The sequence below is a fragment of the Anomaloglossus baeobatrachus genome, chromosome 2 (genome assembly GCF_048569485.1).
Source record: "Anomaloglossus baeobatrachus isolate aAnoBae1 chromosome 2, aAnoBae1.hap1, whole genome shotgun sequence".
Taxonomy (NCBI): Eukaryota; Metazoa; Chordata; class Amphibia; order Anura; family Aromobatidae; genus Anomaloglossus; species Anomaloglossus baeobatrachus.
Window position 1 is genome coordinate 634,180,423 of NC_134354.1, and position 15,188 is coordinate 634,195,610.

The window sequence follows — 15,188 nt, forward strand, 5'->3', positions numbered from 1 at the left end:
GTACCCTATTTATTTATTTTTGTACTCTATTTTTTATGTTTAGTGCTACTGAGGAAGGTCCAATTTGGACCGAAAACGTTTTTTTGTCAAGCACATTAATACATTTACCATTCGTCATATTTTGGGAGTGCCTTGTTACTTCTTGTTATACCTCTAAAACTAGTCATTCTGGTCACAGAGGTATGTCCAGTGATGTGTCACTCACTGGGCTACGTGTAGTATATTTCATAAATCCCTGTTTTCCCTGCTGCAGGTCTAGCAGTTCTCTGAATGCTGAGCTCTGTATAATCCCACCCACACCACTGATTGGCAGCTTTCTGACTATTCACAGTGTACACAGCTGCCAAACTGTTTGGGGGCGGGACAAAATAGGGCTCGTGAAAAATCATATCAGCAGATTATGAAAACTCCAGCAAAAAGTCTCTATTTCCACATTATGCTGCTCAGATCAGGTGGCAACAACCTGGCAACACATTCCCTTTAAAATAACATCTCACTTGCAGTATTTTATTGATAATGTGCAAAGGAAAACTGCATGAAATAGAAAGCAAAATGCTGTTTGTGATCAGCCAATGTTAATAAATGGGGTTTAAAAGAAAAAAACATCCAGAGAATCATGCTTTGCCTTTTACATTAAAGGGTTTTGTTGCACATTTAACTCACTGTAGCCACGCGGCATGAAAATGTAAGTGGTGTGCGATAAAACATCGCATTCCACTCGGACCAATATTAGCCTGTGTGTCAGCACACGAGTGATTATTTTCTCAGCCCTAATCGGACCGAGAAAACAATCGCAGCATGCTGCGGGTATAATGCGAGACTTTCTCTCGCACCCATTCAAGTGTATGGAGCGAGAGAAAAATCGCACTGCACTCGCGGTACATCGGTGTTCTGTGAATGTAGTGCGAGAATGGCAATAGCTGGCTACGGAGGAGAGAGAGAGATAAATCCCTCCCTCCCCTCCTCAGTGCCGGCCCGCCCCCCTCCGGTCGGACCTCAGTCTGTGTACTGCCAGCATGAGCAGAGTGTCATGGGAGGGGATCGCAGTAATCCCTGTGTGGCCCCAGCATGTAAATAGTGATATTTTGTTACACTAGAATTTGCCATTGAGGCCATTGTGGTACAGCTTCATTGTACCTGTACGACAAAAGCAACATCAGAACCTCCAGTGGTTCATCAGAACAGGAGTTAGCCCACTATACTAAGCAAAAGTGTTCTGTTAATCAACATGAGGTCTGCTAATAGGTGCAGAAAAGCATCTTTTATTACGCTGAGTGATGGGAAGTCTGGGTATCCTCAGTCCAGATGCAGAGAATCAGCCGTGTGCATTCTGCAACGAAAATTACAACCCTGTACATGTGGATGGAGTTTATATTTGTGGATGGAGTTATCTGAACACCATCATCATGAATTTTTAAATGCTATTGACTTCCCTTACAAATGGGGGTGACATTTTCAAGTGAATCTTCCATCTACATGTAACACATTTGGGTTCTTCTGTGGAAACATCATAGGGGTTTTTTTTCCCCTTCTGGGGATGCTGTCATTAGGGGTCCACGGGGGAACACTATTCTCCTTAAGGAGACTTTGCAAGCCAGTCTGGCTGCCAGGTAAGGGGACTTATAGCTGCAATGCCCCTAAAATTCCACGGGGGAACACTATTCTCCTTAAGGAGACTTTGCAAGCCAGTCTGGCTGCCAGGTAAGGGGACTTATAGCTGCAATGCCCCTCTGGGAAATATTCAAATTGTCTCTCCAGTAAAGGAGACAAACTCTAGCACAGCGCCACCTATTGGAAGTAGCGATCCTAAAAGTCACAAGTGGATTTTCGACAATCCTTTGCAATATGACTCAGGATATATAAGCCAGATCAGAATCCCAATTTGCAGACACGGTGTTTCGGGGTGCTTGCCCCTCGTCAGTGCAAAGTATGGGGGTGTCTGATCTGGCTCATGAGAAAGCTATGTGGGGACCACGGGGGAACACTATTCTCCTTAAGGAGACTTTGCAAGCCAGTCTGGCTGCCAGGTAAGGGGACTTATAGCTGCAATGCCCCTAAAATTCCACGGGGGAACACTATTCTCCTTAAGGAGACTTTGCAAGCCAGTCTGGCTGCCAGGTAAGGGGACTTATAGCTGCAATGCCCCTCTGGGAAATATTCAAATTGTCTCTCCAGTAAAGGAGACAAACTCTAGCACAGCGCCACCTATTGGAAGTAGCGATCCTAAAAGTCACAAGTGGCATTGCAGCTATAAGTCCCCTTACCTGGCAGCCAGACTGGCTTGCAAAGTCTCCTTAAGGAGAATAGTGTTCCCCCGTGGTCCCCACATAGCTTTCTCATGAGCCAGATCAGACACCCCCATACTTTGCACTGACGAGGGGCAAGCACCCCGAAACACCGTGTCTGCAAATTGGGATTCTGATCTGGCTTATATATCCTGAGTCATATTGCAAAGGATTGTCGAAAATCCACTTGTGACTTTTAGGATCGCTACTTCCAATAGGTGGCGCTGTGCTAGAGTTTGTCTCCTTTACTGGAGAGACAATTAGGGGTCCAGTTAGATTATGCAGTCTGTGGCACTGTAGACTGCCCATCAGCTGCTTTGTTTGCTGATCAGTGATTGTTTATTAGTCTGTGTACACAGGCAGCTTCAGATACATAATGAACAATCTATTATAGATTGTTATAGGTCGTTCAGTGATCAGAGGCCGCCATTGTTCTTAGTAGCATGAGTCCTGATTATTATTATTATTGATAGAGCACGATAGGCTAAATTCAGGAGTCCGGTAATCCTCCATTTGAAACTGATGCAGCAGTAATCAGTTATCTTAAGGCCCAGTCACACTAAACAACTTACCAGCGATCCCAACAACGATCCAACCTGATAGGGATCGCTGGTAAGTTGCTAGGAGGTCGCTGGTGAGATGTCACACTAAGCGACGCTCCAGCGATCCCACCAGCAACCTGACCTGGCAGGGATCGCTGGAGCGTCGCTACACGTGGAAGCATGCTGCGCTTGGTAACTAAGGTAAATATCGGGTAACCAACCCGATATTTACCTTATTTACCAGCGTACACCGCTTAGCGCTGGCTCCCTGCACACCTAGCCACAGTACACATCAGGTTAATTACCCGATGTGTACTCTGCTACGTGTGCAGGCAGCAGGGAGCCGGCTTCTGCGGACGCAGGTAACCACGGTAAACATCGGGTAACCAAGAAGCCCTTCACTTGGTTACCCGATATTTACCTTCGTTACCAGTGTCCGCCGCTCTCACACTGCCAGTGCCGGCTCCCTGTTCCCTGCACACATAGCCACAGTACACATCGGGTTAATTACCCGATGTGTACTCCGGCTACGTGTGCAGTGAGCAGGGAGCCGGCACTGACAGATGAGAGCGGCAGACACTGGTAGCGAAGGTAAATATCGGGTAACCAAGGTAAGGGCTTCTTGGTTACCCGCTGTTTACCGTGGTTACCAGCGTCCGCAGAAGCTGGCTCCTGCTGCCTGCATATTTAGTTGTTGCTCTGTCGCTGTCACACACAGCAATGTGTGCTTCACAGTGGGAGAGCAACAACTAAAAAATGGCCCAGGACATTCAGCAACAACCAACGACCTCACAGCAGGGGCCAGGTTGTTGCTGGATGTCACACACAGCAACATCGCTAGCAAGTTGTGCCTCAGCAGCGATGTTGCTTAGCGTGACGGTACCCTTAGCAGGACAAAAAAATTGTGCAGACAACTTTTTTGGCCAGCTAAAAAAAAAAAAAAAACTGCTTGCAACTGGATCCAATTTTTATACATTGAAGCATATGGAGAACGGATCCGTTAAATTGCCATCCGTTTTCCTTCTTTTTGAAACCGATCTGTATTTTGCTTACTGGATCAGTTTCAAACACATTATTGGACTTGTGAACTATAAGGTAATGGTTAGTGATGGGCGAACCCGAACTGTAAAGTTCAGGGTCCATACCTGATACCTAGTATCCGTGCACCAACCCGGAATACTGAGATCTCATTGAACTCCGTGTAACTGTTCGAATTGAGCCACCTGAATGATTAAAAAAATAAATAAAAGAAAAAGAAAATGGGGAATAAAGCAGGAGTGTTATACATACCGAGTCTCCCACTCAGCTGTGTGGCAGCGTTTGTGATTACTTGCAATCACAGATGCTGTCTGCATCTCTATAGTGGTGCATAAATAATTAAATAAAAAAAATGGCATAGGGTCCCCCATATTGTGATACTCAGCACAGTTAATGCATAAGGCTACAGGCTGCAGCCCCCAGCCATGTGCTTATCTTGGCTGTGTATCATAATAAGAGGGACCTTATGCAACTTTTTTTTTTTTTTAAATAATGTAAGAAAAAAAAACCTGCATGCAATTACCCTTAATTTTGATAAAGCCCACAGCTGGGGACTGGTGTTCTCAGACTGGGTAGACCTATGGTTATTTAGCACCCACAGCCTAAAAATAGCAGCCTTCAACCACCCAGAATTTTCGAATAGATAAGAAGTAACAATCCCGGCACTTTACCCGGATCATCACAATTGCCCTGGTGCGGTGGCAATCTGGGTAATAGAAGGCGTTAATGACAGCTCACAGCTGCCACTAAGCCTTAGATTAGTAATCGGAGGCATCTGAGACCCCCACCATTACGAATACTGTAAGTGAGAAGAGATAAACACAAACACCGAAAACAAATCCTTTATTTGAGATGTAATGCAAAAAACCCCCACCCTCTTTCTCCAATTTATTAACCCCAAACACCCAGTTTCGATGTAACCCACACGATGTCCCACAATGATCCCAGTTCTCCTATGATCCTGGCTCTGTGATGCAGTTTTGATGCGATATTGTTGTGTTTTTTGGCAGAAGATGCAGATTTGGTGCAAGAATTTAGTGTATAAATTTCAGCACCAAATTTGCATTTCTTGGCAAAACAGCGCACAAAAACTGTTGTGATGCCGTTTAGGTGCAGTTTTCTGCCAGGAGATGCAAATTTGGTGTAGAAATCTGATTCAGACATTTCAGCACAATATTTGTATTTCCTTGCAGAAATACGCACTGAAACCGGTATTGTGCATTTTTTTTGCCAAGAGATGCAGATTTGGTCCTGAAAGGTATACAACAAATTCCTGCACCAAATCTGTATCTCCTGGCAAAAAACAAGCATCAATATAGCATCATTTGATGTATAAATTTTAGCACCAAATCTGCATGTTGTGGGAAAATATCGCATCAAAACTACATTGCGTTTTGAGCTGGTTTTTTTTGTCAGGAGATGTAGTATTGGTGCAGGAATTTGGTGTATAAATGTTAGCATCATATCTGCATCTCTTGGCAAAAGACTGCGGTTTTCTGGCAGGAGACGCAGGTCTGATTGAACTCCGTTCACTTGAGGTGAGGTCACTGAGTTCCATGAGGTCACCTGACATCAGTTTACCTGCAGTCACAGATTGGGTATCGTGGGAAACTTCAGCTGTGACCGTAGATAAACTGAGTGACGTCATCGCTCACAGCTGAGGCTCAGTCAGTTTCTGCCTGAAGCCTCAGTGTGCGGTCATGTTCTGTGCCCGCATGCTGTAGCTTCGGTATGTAGTAAAGTCGGGATCATCGTGGGATCTTGTGTAGATTACGTCAGAATTGGGTGTTTGGGATTAATAAATTGAAGAAAGCCGGTGTTTTTTTACATACATATATGTGTATGTATGTATGTATGTATGTATATAATTTATTTCAAATAACGGATTTTTTTGGTGTTTATTTCTTTCACTTACAGTATTAGTAATGAGGGGGGGGGTCTCATATACTACTCTCATTACTAATCTAGGGCTTAGTGGTAGCTGTAAGCTGTCATTAACCCCTTTTATTACTCCGATTGCCACCGCACCAGGTTAATCAGGATGAACCGGGTAAAGTGTTGGGATTGTCAGATCTAATGGATGCAACAATTCAGGGCACCTGCAGTCTGCTATTTTTAGGCTGGGAGGCCAATAACCATGGGCCACCCCAGCCTGAAAATACCAATTCCACAGCTGTCGGCTTTATCTGGGCTGGGTATCAAAATTGGGGGACCGCACACCATTTTTTAAAATGTGTTTATTTAAACAATTAAAACAAAAAAAGGCATAGGGTCCCTCTTATTTTCATACACATCCAAAATAAGCACACGGTTGGGGGCTGTAGCTGTACGTTTGATCTGCGCTGGGTAGCATAATATGGGAGTTACCTATGACTATTTATTAATTTTTATACTATAGCTACGCAGACAGTGTCTGTGAGTCCAAGCAATCACAGGAGCTGTCACACAGGGTGGGGGTGCGGTCAGACTGCAACCAATCACAGACGCTGGGAAGCAGTGAATATGTATGAGGGTTAATGAGCAGACCAGGAAGTAGTGTTACAGTCGCGCAAGAGACTTGGTAAATGTAATGGTCCTGCTCTGATCCAGTAAGCAAATACAGATCCATTTCAAATGGAATTAAAATGGATTGCTATTTAATGGATCCAATTTCCATAAACTTAAATGTTTATAATAAAAAAAAAAAAAAAATTATAAAAACGATCCAGTTGCAATCATTTTTTTTTACCTGGACAAAAAAGTGTGAACTTAGTCTAACAATTCACTGCTGATAACATTGGTTGATCATTTCACCTAACTATTGAGTGTTTTGCTCGTTGGGTGATAAGCAGCTTGTTTAGACTGCACGCTTGTTCGCGATAATCGTGTAGTGTAAATGCACCTTTAGTGTAATATATAAGGTCGCTGATAAAATACTGATTTTCTCACATCCCAATGTATACAGACAGCTATCTGTGACTGAACATACCAGTCTAAACAAGCCCATAATCCTCACTCACAAGTAGCGTGCATGTTTGCGAGCTTTTTGTGCGTGAAGCCAATTTCCCTGTACAACTGCATCAAGCGGCCCAAGTCACCATTGATGTGTGTCCAGATGAAGACTATATTACGTACTATTTAGATGTGCACACATCTTAGGTTCAGCACATGGGACCAAGTTACCCAGTGCGGTTAGTTACTTATATAGACTGATAGAGCACCAGGTCATTCAAGCTATTTAGACTTTTTTTTTTTTTTTTTTTAAAAAAAAAATAAAAAAAAAAAATTTGTCTACTTATTCTTTGGTGCTTGAATTGTAATTAGTTGGTGCCTAATTGTGTATTCCTCATTTGTCTCTACTGACCTACGATATTACTATGTACATCTATAGTAATATGCATTTTTTTCTGCCTTGTTATCCATTTGAAGTGTATTTTCTGTGCAGTCCAGTACAGTAAATCCAAACTAACCAGAGCCGGAGATATACTGAAGTCTTTGTGTTCATGGGACTGACACCCTGGAGCTGAGATGCTTTTGTTCTGAGCCTTCTAGCTCCTGAAGACCAGGACATTGAATTGATTAGTGAAGCACGTGGGTGGATGGGAAGGGAAGGGAATTCATGAGCACTGGCCTGCATGTGCTCATCACCTTTTCCCAGTTGCCCTCAGGAAAAGGAGTAGCTTGAACTTAGTAATAATACATCGTTGGCATGTCTTAACAGAGCAGACCCTTCCTGAGTGAACTCCTTTGAGAAGTGATTAATCATGTGCCCAGATTTCACGCAGACAGTGTCTGCTTTTTCATGACAATCACATTAGACATACTTTTTTGGGGCTAAAATAGTTTGATCTCCTCACAAAGCTGTATTGAGATATATAGATAGGAAATAAAACCATGTGATCCAGGTTTTCCCACAATTAAAGTACATTTTATTCAACAGATCTCGGAATAATAATTACTGCCGTAATTGGATGTGTTAAAAAAAAAAAAAAAGTCCATGTGTAATGGCCGTGTCTGACCTGGTCTGATCTTACCACAGCTCCTGGGCAAGGGAGGAAGTAAAATAGTATAAAGACATTACATTACGGGATCATAGTTGATTCTTATGATGAAACTAAACTTTTCCTTGCCTGTTTTTTTTTTTTTTTCTTAGATTTGTTTTCTCAATTTTTTTTTGCAAATCGGTACTGTAATGTCTTTATGCTCTTTTACATCCTTGCCTGAGCAGGAGATGTAGTATGATCAGACCATGTCTCTGTACGGTCAGACACGGCCATTACACAGTACATAGCAGGGACACATATTAAGATTATCTCGGCACTGGAACAGTTTTGTTTTTTTTTTTAAACACATCCAGTTGTGGAACTTATTATTATTCCAAGATCTGTTGATTAAAATGTATGTTAAATTTACTTTGTGGGAAAACCTGCGGTGTATATATGTGCAGGATTTTGGTATGCTCTTATTAGGCTATGTAATGCACAGTATACAGGGAAATGGATCGGTCTCCACTAATAAAACCCAATCTGCATTGTAGGACAAAATACTCATCTGTCAAACTGTTGGATTTGAAGAAAGTTTAATTAAACCAAGTATTCGTTGAGGCGTTTGTCTTGGTTAAAGTGCCAACTTTCAATACATTCACAATTCCGTCACTACACAGTGGAGTAGATTTTGCATGTACAGTGTTGGTGGAAAGCACGAGCCAAGTCAAATACTATTCTCATATTCAGTAATATACTAAATGTAACAGCCTTCTGTGAGAAGGAAAAAGTCCACTGCTAACCTCTTGACGCTCCACTGATGTACAAAAACAGATGGAACGCAAATCATTCAGAAGCAAAGACGTTAAAGGGAACCTGTCACCAGATTTTTCCCTATAAAACTAAAAGAATCCCCTTCTGCAGCTCCTGGGCTGCTTTCTATGAAGGTGCACCTTGGCCCGGACTCCCTTTCCAGACCCCAAAAATAACTTTATAAAACATGACCTCAACATTGCAATGCTCGTACCCGCCCATAATCTTGCGCCTGCACATTTAGCTCACCGTCGCGAGCAAGGGCAGCTATGTTTTCTCCTCTGCCCGCGATATGGCAGAGCGAACTGCGCCTGCGCGAGCCAACCTAACTGCACAGGCGCAAGATTTGAAAGTGCAACGAGGATGATGATGGAGGCGTCATCCCGTCAATCAAGAAAGGAGGACGGCGATCATCGGCAGGAGGGGGGACAATAGCAGAAAATGAGCCCGCCCATATGGCTAACACAGGTAATTAGCATACCTAACGGCCAAGTTTTATAAAGTTATTTTTGGGGTCTGGAAGGGGAGTCAGGGCCAAGGTGCACCTTCATAGAATGCAGCCCAGGAGCTGCAGAAGGGGATTCTTTTAGTTTAATAGGGAAAAATCTGGTGACCGGTTCCCTTTTAAGAGTCCATATATCATATGCAAGTAGTAGCCATATGCACAAATAATGAAACCTTGTTTTGAAAAAAAATAGATGGTAAGTTTCATGTTTTTCAAATACTTTCAGGTAAAGACAGCAGAACCACATGTACACAATTAAACAGTTAAAAATAAATGAAGAATGGCAGCCACTACTTCAATGGAAATGATGTGCTGCAGCTGAATGAGGCTGCTTATGTGTGTGTGTATATAATAGATATTATATATAATTTCTTTAGGAAAGACATTGCTGCCAAAGTCAACAGCAGCACACTCTTTTCAATGCTACACCCTCTTTTGTAGGGTGTATAAAATACAAAACCATATTCAGGGGCGGACATACCATTGGGACCAAAAGGTACGGGACCCGCTTCAACTTCAAAGCAGGTGGATATGTGCATTATGATGAGCTATTGGCCCGCAAAGACCCATATATTGTTCTTGCACAGAGACCCTCCTCTGTGTATGTCCGCCCCTGACCACATTTGTCCCCTGATGTCACCCAAACCCTCTGCATACTTCCTAAAATGACACTCTAAGCTTCACGGTCCAAAAAGAAACAAGTTGTTGGATATCATTTGATTTTTCAACAGTTCCATAAAACATAAATGCTTTGTGATGGGTATCCAGGTTATGGGTGGATTGGCTGGTATTCCAGGTTATTAATCCAGCGGTATTACAGGGGTCTTTTCTTTGTATTACTTTACGTTGTCCGGACGTCATATTGTAGATTCATTTTCAAATATTTTAGCTTTAAGCGTTTGCAAGCCGTGTTGGATAAAATTCTCTGTAGCCATGCTTTCTGAGAAGTGAGAGTCTTTCCTCATCGGTCGGTTCCTCTTTTTTATTGAGTTTTGAATTGTCTCAGAAGTAAAATAGTAGATGATGGGATCAAAGCAGCAGTTAGATACTGCGATGCACAATGTAATCGGATACATAGTTCGGACGGCAGCCTTCACTGCGCAATTGCTAAATACCTGTGTCCTCATGAGCGAGTATAGCACCAAATTAACATTGTATGGTATGAAGCAGAAACAAAAGATCACCAGGTGGACAACTATCATTTTCAGCACTTTCCTTTTGTTCAGTTTGCTTCTGCTCAAAGTAACTGGTTTCTTCAGCGTCTTCAACACCATTGCTGAACAGAAAACATTAAGGATGAGAGGGATGAAGAAGCCCACTATTTCAATAAATATCACAATCTTGGACAGATAGGTTTTCCAAGTATCCTCTGAAAAGTTCTCGAAACAAGTCTGAGTAGTGTTGTTCTTATTAGTTGCATTTGTCGATTGGAAGAAGGATGAAGGGGCGCTGCCCATAAGAACGGTGAACCACACGGCCAGGCAGACAATTTTGGCATTTCTTTTTGTCCTGATAGTCTTTGACCGAAAAGGGTATACTATTGCCAAAAACCGATCCACGCTTATACAAGTGAGGAACAGGATGCTGCCGTACATATTTGTATAGAACAGGGTGACAGATATTTTGCACAGTATATCTGTAAAGGGCCAATGGCGGGCTGCAAAGTAGAAAATCCGAAAAGGGAGCGTAAATACAAACAAAAGGTCAGAAATGGCCAGATTGATCATGTACGTTGTGGTTTCATTTCGCATTTTTAAGGTGCACGTGAAAATGTACAAGGCAACACAATTTGCGATGAGGCCAAGAACAAACACCATGCTAAATACGCATCCATACAAGGTGTACTTAAAGTTGTCATCGACTGTACAGTTTGCATCGGAGTTATTTCTTACCATCATATTTGGAAATCCTTGTTATTGCTTTGGTTGGGATGAAGTTTTTGTAATCACAGATCCTTGGCAGAACACATATACCACAGGCGTATCGTCGCTCTGTTCAGCAGAGGAGTGATGAAGCGCAGCGTTTCTTCATGGACAACGTTTTAGCATCACCTGAATGTTTGTCCTGGCTTTTCTTTTCCAAAGCAAGATGTAATGTTGTAACCATCTCCCGTAATTCCTCTTCACGGCTTCCTCTGGATCCGTCTCCCCTTACAGCTGCTGCCTTTACTGCCCAGCACCTACCAGTAAGAGGTGCGGCAGATGGAGCTGGCTGAGAGTTTCAGAAATCCTGTGAGCGGAGATACTGAGTGCACAGTACATTTTCAATGTCTTGCCTCGCCGAGGAAAACCCAAACATTCCTGGGGAACTCGTCTGCTGCTTTATGGCGATCTCTCCAATGAAAACTTGTAGGTTTGATGAAGAAAACGACGTTTTAGGTTGTAAGAAAATCCAGCGAGCTGCGATGTGTAATGCCTGTACAAGCGTCTGCTCCTTTGAAACCTTACACACAAAAAGCCTGAAGAACACAGGAAGAGGCTGGCACTAAACAAAGGCTAGACACTGCCCAGTTTATTTGCTTGCTCTGCTCTGTCTGATAGTGTCTTGGGAATATACCTGAGGGGATAGTGAATGACCAGAAGAGATACTGCTGAGTAATAAATTAACTTTGCGTGCTGTAGTACAGGCTGCATATATATGTTATTTTTTTATATTGCGTATGTGTTTGCTAATACTACTGTATCAGACTGTAGAGTTTTTGCAGTTTTTTTCCCTCTGCAGCCAAAGTCTTCTCTCTTGGCATTCAAATAGTTAAATGTTGAGTTATAAAATGCAGCTATTTCTTGCGTTTTATTTTTGGTGCTGTTTACATATGATTTCTCCACAGTACATGTTTAATAAAGTCAGTATTATCCACCAAAAATGCAGCAATATCAGTTTGTTGTGTTTTCTTCAAGTGTTTTTTGAACGCTCATTGCTTTCTTTGTGTGAAAAAATGCTGCAAAAAAAAGTGTAAAGAATTGACATGCTGAAGATGTCAAAAATGCCGCAGTGGTCATTCATTCAGGGGGAAAAAAGCGTGCGCTTGAGCTTGCCTGAAATTCTAGAAACTAGGCTATGTGCCCACGGGACTCTGTACCCGCAGATATATCCGCAGGTATGTCCACAGGTTTCCCGCAGCAGCTCCCCGGAATTCGCTGCTACACATAGCTGCTGGATTCCAGCTAAATAGCTGCGGAAAACCTGCGGACATTCATGCGACTTACCTGCAGAAGTCCCGGCCTCTATCTCCACAGTGGAGAACCGAGAATTTCACAGGTATTTCCGCAGGAATAATTGCCTTGCAGTTATGTGCGGCTGCAGGGCATCCGCAGCATGGACACAGACACTCCCTATGTCCCATAGGATAACATGGGGAGTTTCTGTACTTGCTAAAACCCGCGGATTTATCTAGAAAATCCAGATAAATCCGCAGGTTTTCCACAGCAAAATCCGTGGGCACAGAGTCCCGTGGGCACATAGCCTAAGGCTATGTGACCACTGGAGTTTGTACCTGCGGATATATCCACAGGTACATCCGCAGGTTTCCCGCAGCTGCTCGCCAGAATCCGCAGTTATTTTTAGCTGTGGGATTACAGCGAAATAGCTGCGGTAAACCTGCGGGAATTCGTGCGGCTTACCTGCGGACGTCCCGGCCGCTATCCCCATAGTGGAGGGCCGGGATTTCCGCATGTAATTCCGCAGAAATAATTGACATGCAATTACGTGCGGCTGCAGGACATCTGCAGCATGTTCCGCAGCCGCACGTATCCGCAGAATGGACACAGCACTTCCCCTGTCCCATAGCATAACATGGGGAGTGTCTGTACATGCAGAAACCTGCGGATTTATCTGGAAAATCCAAAAAATCAGCGGATTTTCCTCAGATAAATCCGCAGGTTTAATCTCCCGTGGGCACATAGCCTAAAGGGGGCTTTACACGCTGCGACATCGCTAGCGATAGCACCCACCCCCGTCGTTCGTGCGACATGTGGTGATCGCTGCCGTGGTGAACAATATCGCTACGGCACAGTCACACGCACATACCTGTTCAGCGACATCGCTGTTGCTGCCGAACAATCCCTCCTTCAAGGGGGAGGTGCGTTCGGCGTCACAGCGATGTCACAAAATGGCCGTCCAATAGAAACATGCTGCCCATTTCCTTCCTTCTTTTACGGTGGACGCAGGTAGGAGGATGATTGTCGTTCCTGTGGTGTCACACACAGCGATGTGTGGTGCCGCAGGAACGACTAACAACCTGCGACATGCACCACCAACGATATTATGAAAGGAGTGACGTGTCAACGTTCAACGATTTTTGCCGTTTTTGAGATCGTTGACCTTCGCTCCTAGCTGTCACACGCTACGATGTCGCTAACGACACCGGATGTGCGTCTCAAACACCGTGACCCCGACGATATATCGTTAGCGATGTTGCAGCGTGTAAAGCCCCCTTTAGTGTCGTAGCAGCAGAAAGTGTTACTGGGTTGGATTTTATATATATATAGATAGATATAGATATATAGATAGATATAGATATAGATATAGATATATATTATATATAGATAGATATATATAGATATATATTATATATATAGATAGATAGAGATAGATAGAGATAGATATAGATAGATAGATATAGATAGATAGATATAGATAGATATAGATAGATAGATATATATAAAATCCAACCCAGTAATATATATATATATATTATAAATTAGTGGCACCATAATTTTTTTCTCTCTTTTTTTTTAACGGCACACACTTTAGGCCGCTCACTAATACTCCTTGTTATGGCTGCTCAGTAATGCTTCTTGTGAGGTCAGCTTACCAGTGCTCTTGTGGTGGCAGCTAACTAATGCTACACTGCTTGTCATGGCTGCTCACTAATACACCTGGCTGTTCTCTAATGCTACCATGCTTATGATTGTGTCACATGGCGTTTTGCACAAACTCTGCCAACTGTCATGCGGTGTCAAGCTAACAAGAGTTAATATCTGCTGGTCTTCTTGCTCTTTTGGTCACATGTTGTGGGGAGGCCTATTACATCTGCTCCACTCCTATTTATGCTGGTTGAAACCTTCCACCTATGCCAGCTATAGTTTATTCTACATTTGGTCTGTGAGGTGTGGTGTCCCAGACTTAAGTTGAAAGTTGTGCTCATTGCTTGGTGCGGTGGTGGAATTTACCCTTGTTGTTTTGTAGCTTCCTTCCTGTTCTTGTTTTTCCTCCTGAACATCTTATTGTCTTTACCTTTGTGTTTGCGTTGCTAGACAACAGGTTTTTTTTATTATTTTTTTCGCCCTTGTCTGTCTTTATCTGTGAGGTTTCATCACACTCCTGAATTAGATCAGGACTAGTCAGGAGCAGGGCCAGGAAGGAGATCAGGCTTCTCCACCATGAGAAGTATCCTCAGGATAGGGATTGCATAGGCCACCCTAGCTTGAGGGACCGCTTAGGAGCACCGGTTCATCGCGATCCCATTGTCTTCATGACAAATGGCAACTCATTAATGCTACTGTGCTTGTGATGGCAGCTCCCATGTCTCCTTTGGCGAGATGGTCCATCTACCATACAGGTGAGACATATCCGTATGCTAATTAGACAGCATGATTATTGCACAGGTGTGCCTTAGGGTGGTGACATTCAAAGGCCATTCTAAAATGTGCAGTTTTGTCACACAGCCCAATGCCACCGATGTTGCAAGTTTTGAGGAATCGTGCAAATTGTTGCTGACTGCAGGAATGTCCACCTGAGCTCTTGCCCGTGAATTCAATGCTCATTTCTCTATAATAAGCCATCTCCAAAGGCGTTTTAGAGTATATTGCAGTACATGCAACCGACCTCACAACCGTAGACCATGTGTTACTAGACCAGCCCCGGACCTCAACATCCAGCATCTTCACCTCAAAGATCATCTGAGACTAGTCACTCGAACAGCTGCTGCAACAATCGATTTGCATAACCATAGAATTTCTGCACAAACTTTCAAAAACCATCTCAAGGACGTCCACCTGCATGTTCATTGTCCTCATTGGGGTCTCCCCAACTGCAGTTCATC

General features: G+C 43.3%; 2 protein-coding genes across 2 annotated transcripts in view; one reads left to right on the top strand and one right to left on the bottom strand.

Annotated features, from left to right (window-relative positions):
• The window catches only part of RB1 (RB transcriptional corepressor 1), a 334,069-nt gene that overhangs the window by 199,773 nt on the left and 119,108 nt on the right, over positions 1 to 15,188 (top strand). The window lies entirely within an intron of this gene.
• On the bottom strand, positions 8,407 to 11,585 carry LPAR6 (lysophosphatidic acid receptor 6). The gene has a single exon (XM_075334397.1). It carries the CDS (start codon positions 11,041 to 11,043, stop codon positions 10,003 to 10,005), a length of 1,041 nt encoding a protein of 346 aa, XP_075190512.1. The 5' UTR covers positions 11,044 to 11,585; the 3' UTR covers positions 8,407 to 10,002.

Coding starts and splice junctions, on each gene's coding strand:
- LPAR6 (XM_075334397.1), bottom strand. CDS start 11,043: ATGATGGTAAGAAATAACTCCGATGCAAACTGTACAGTCGATGACAAC.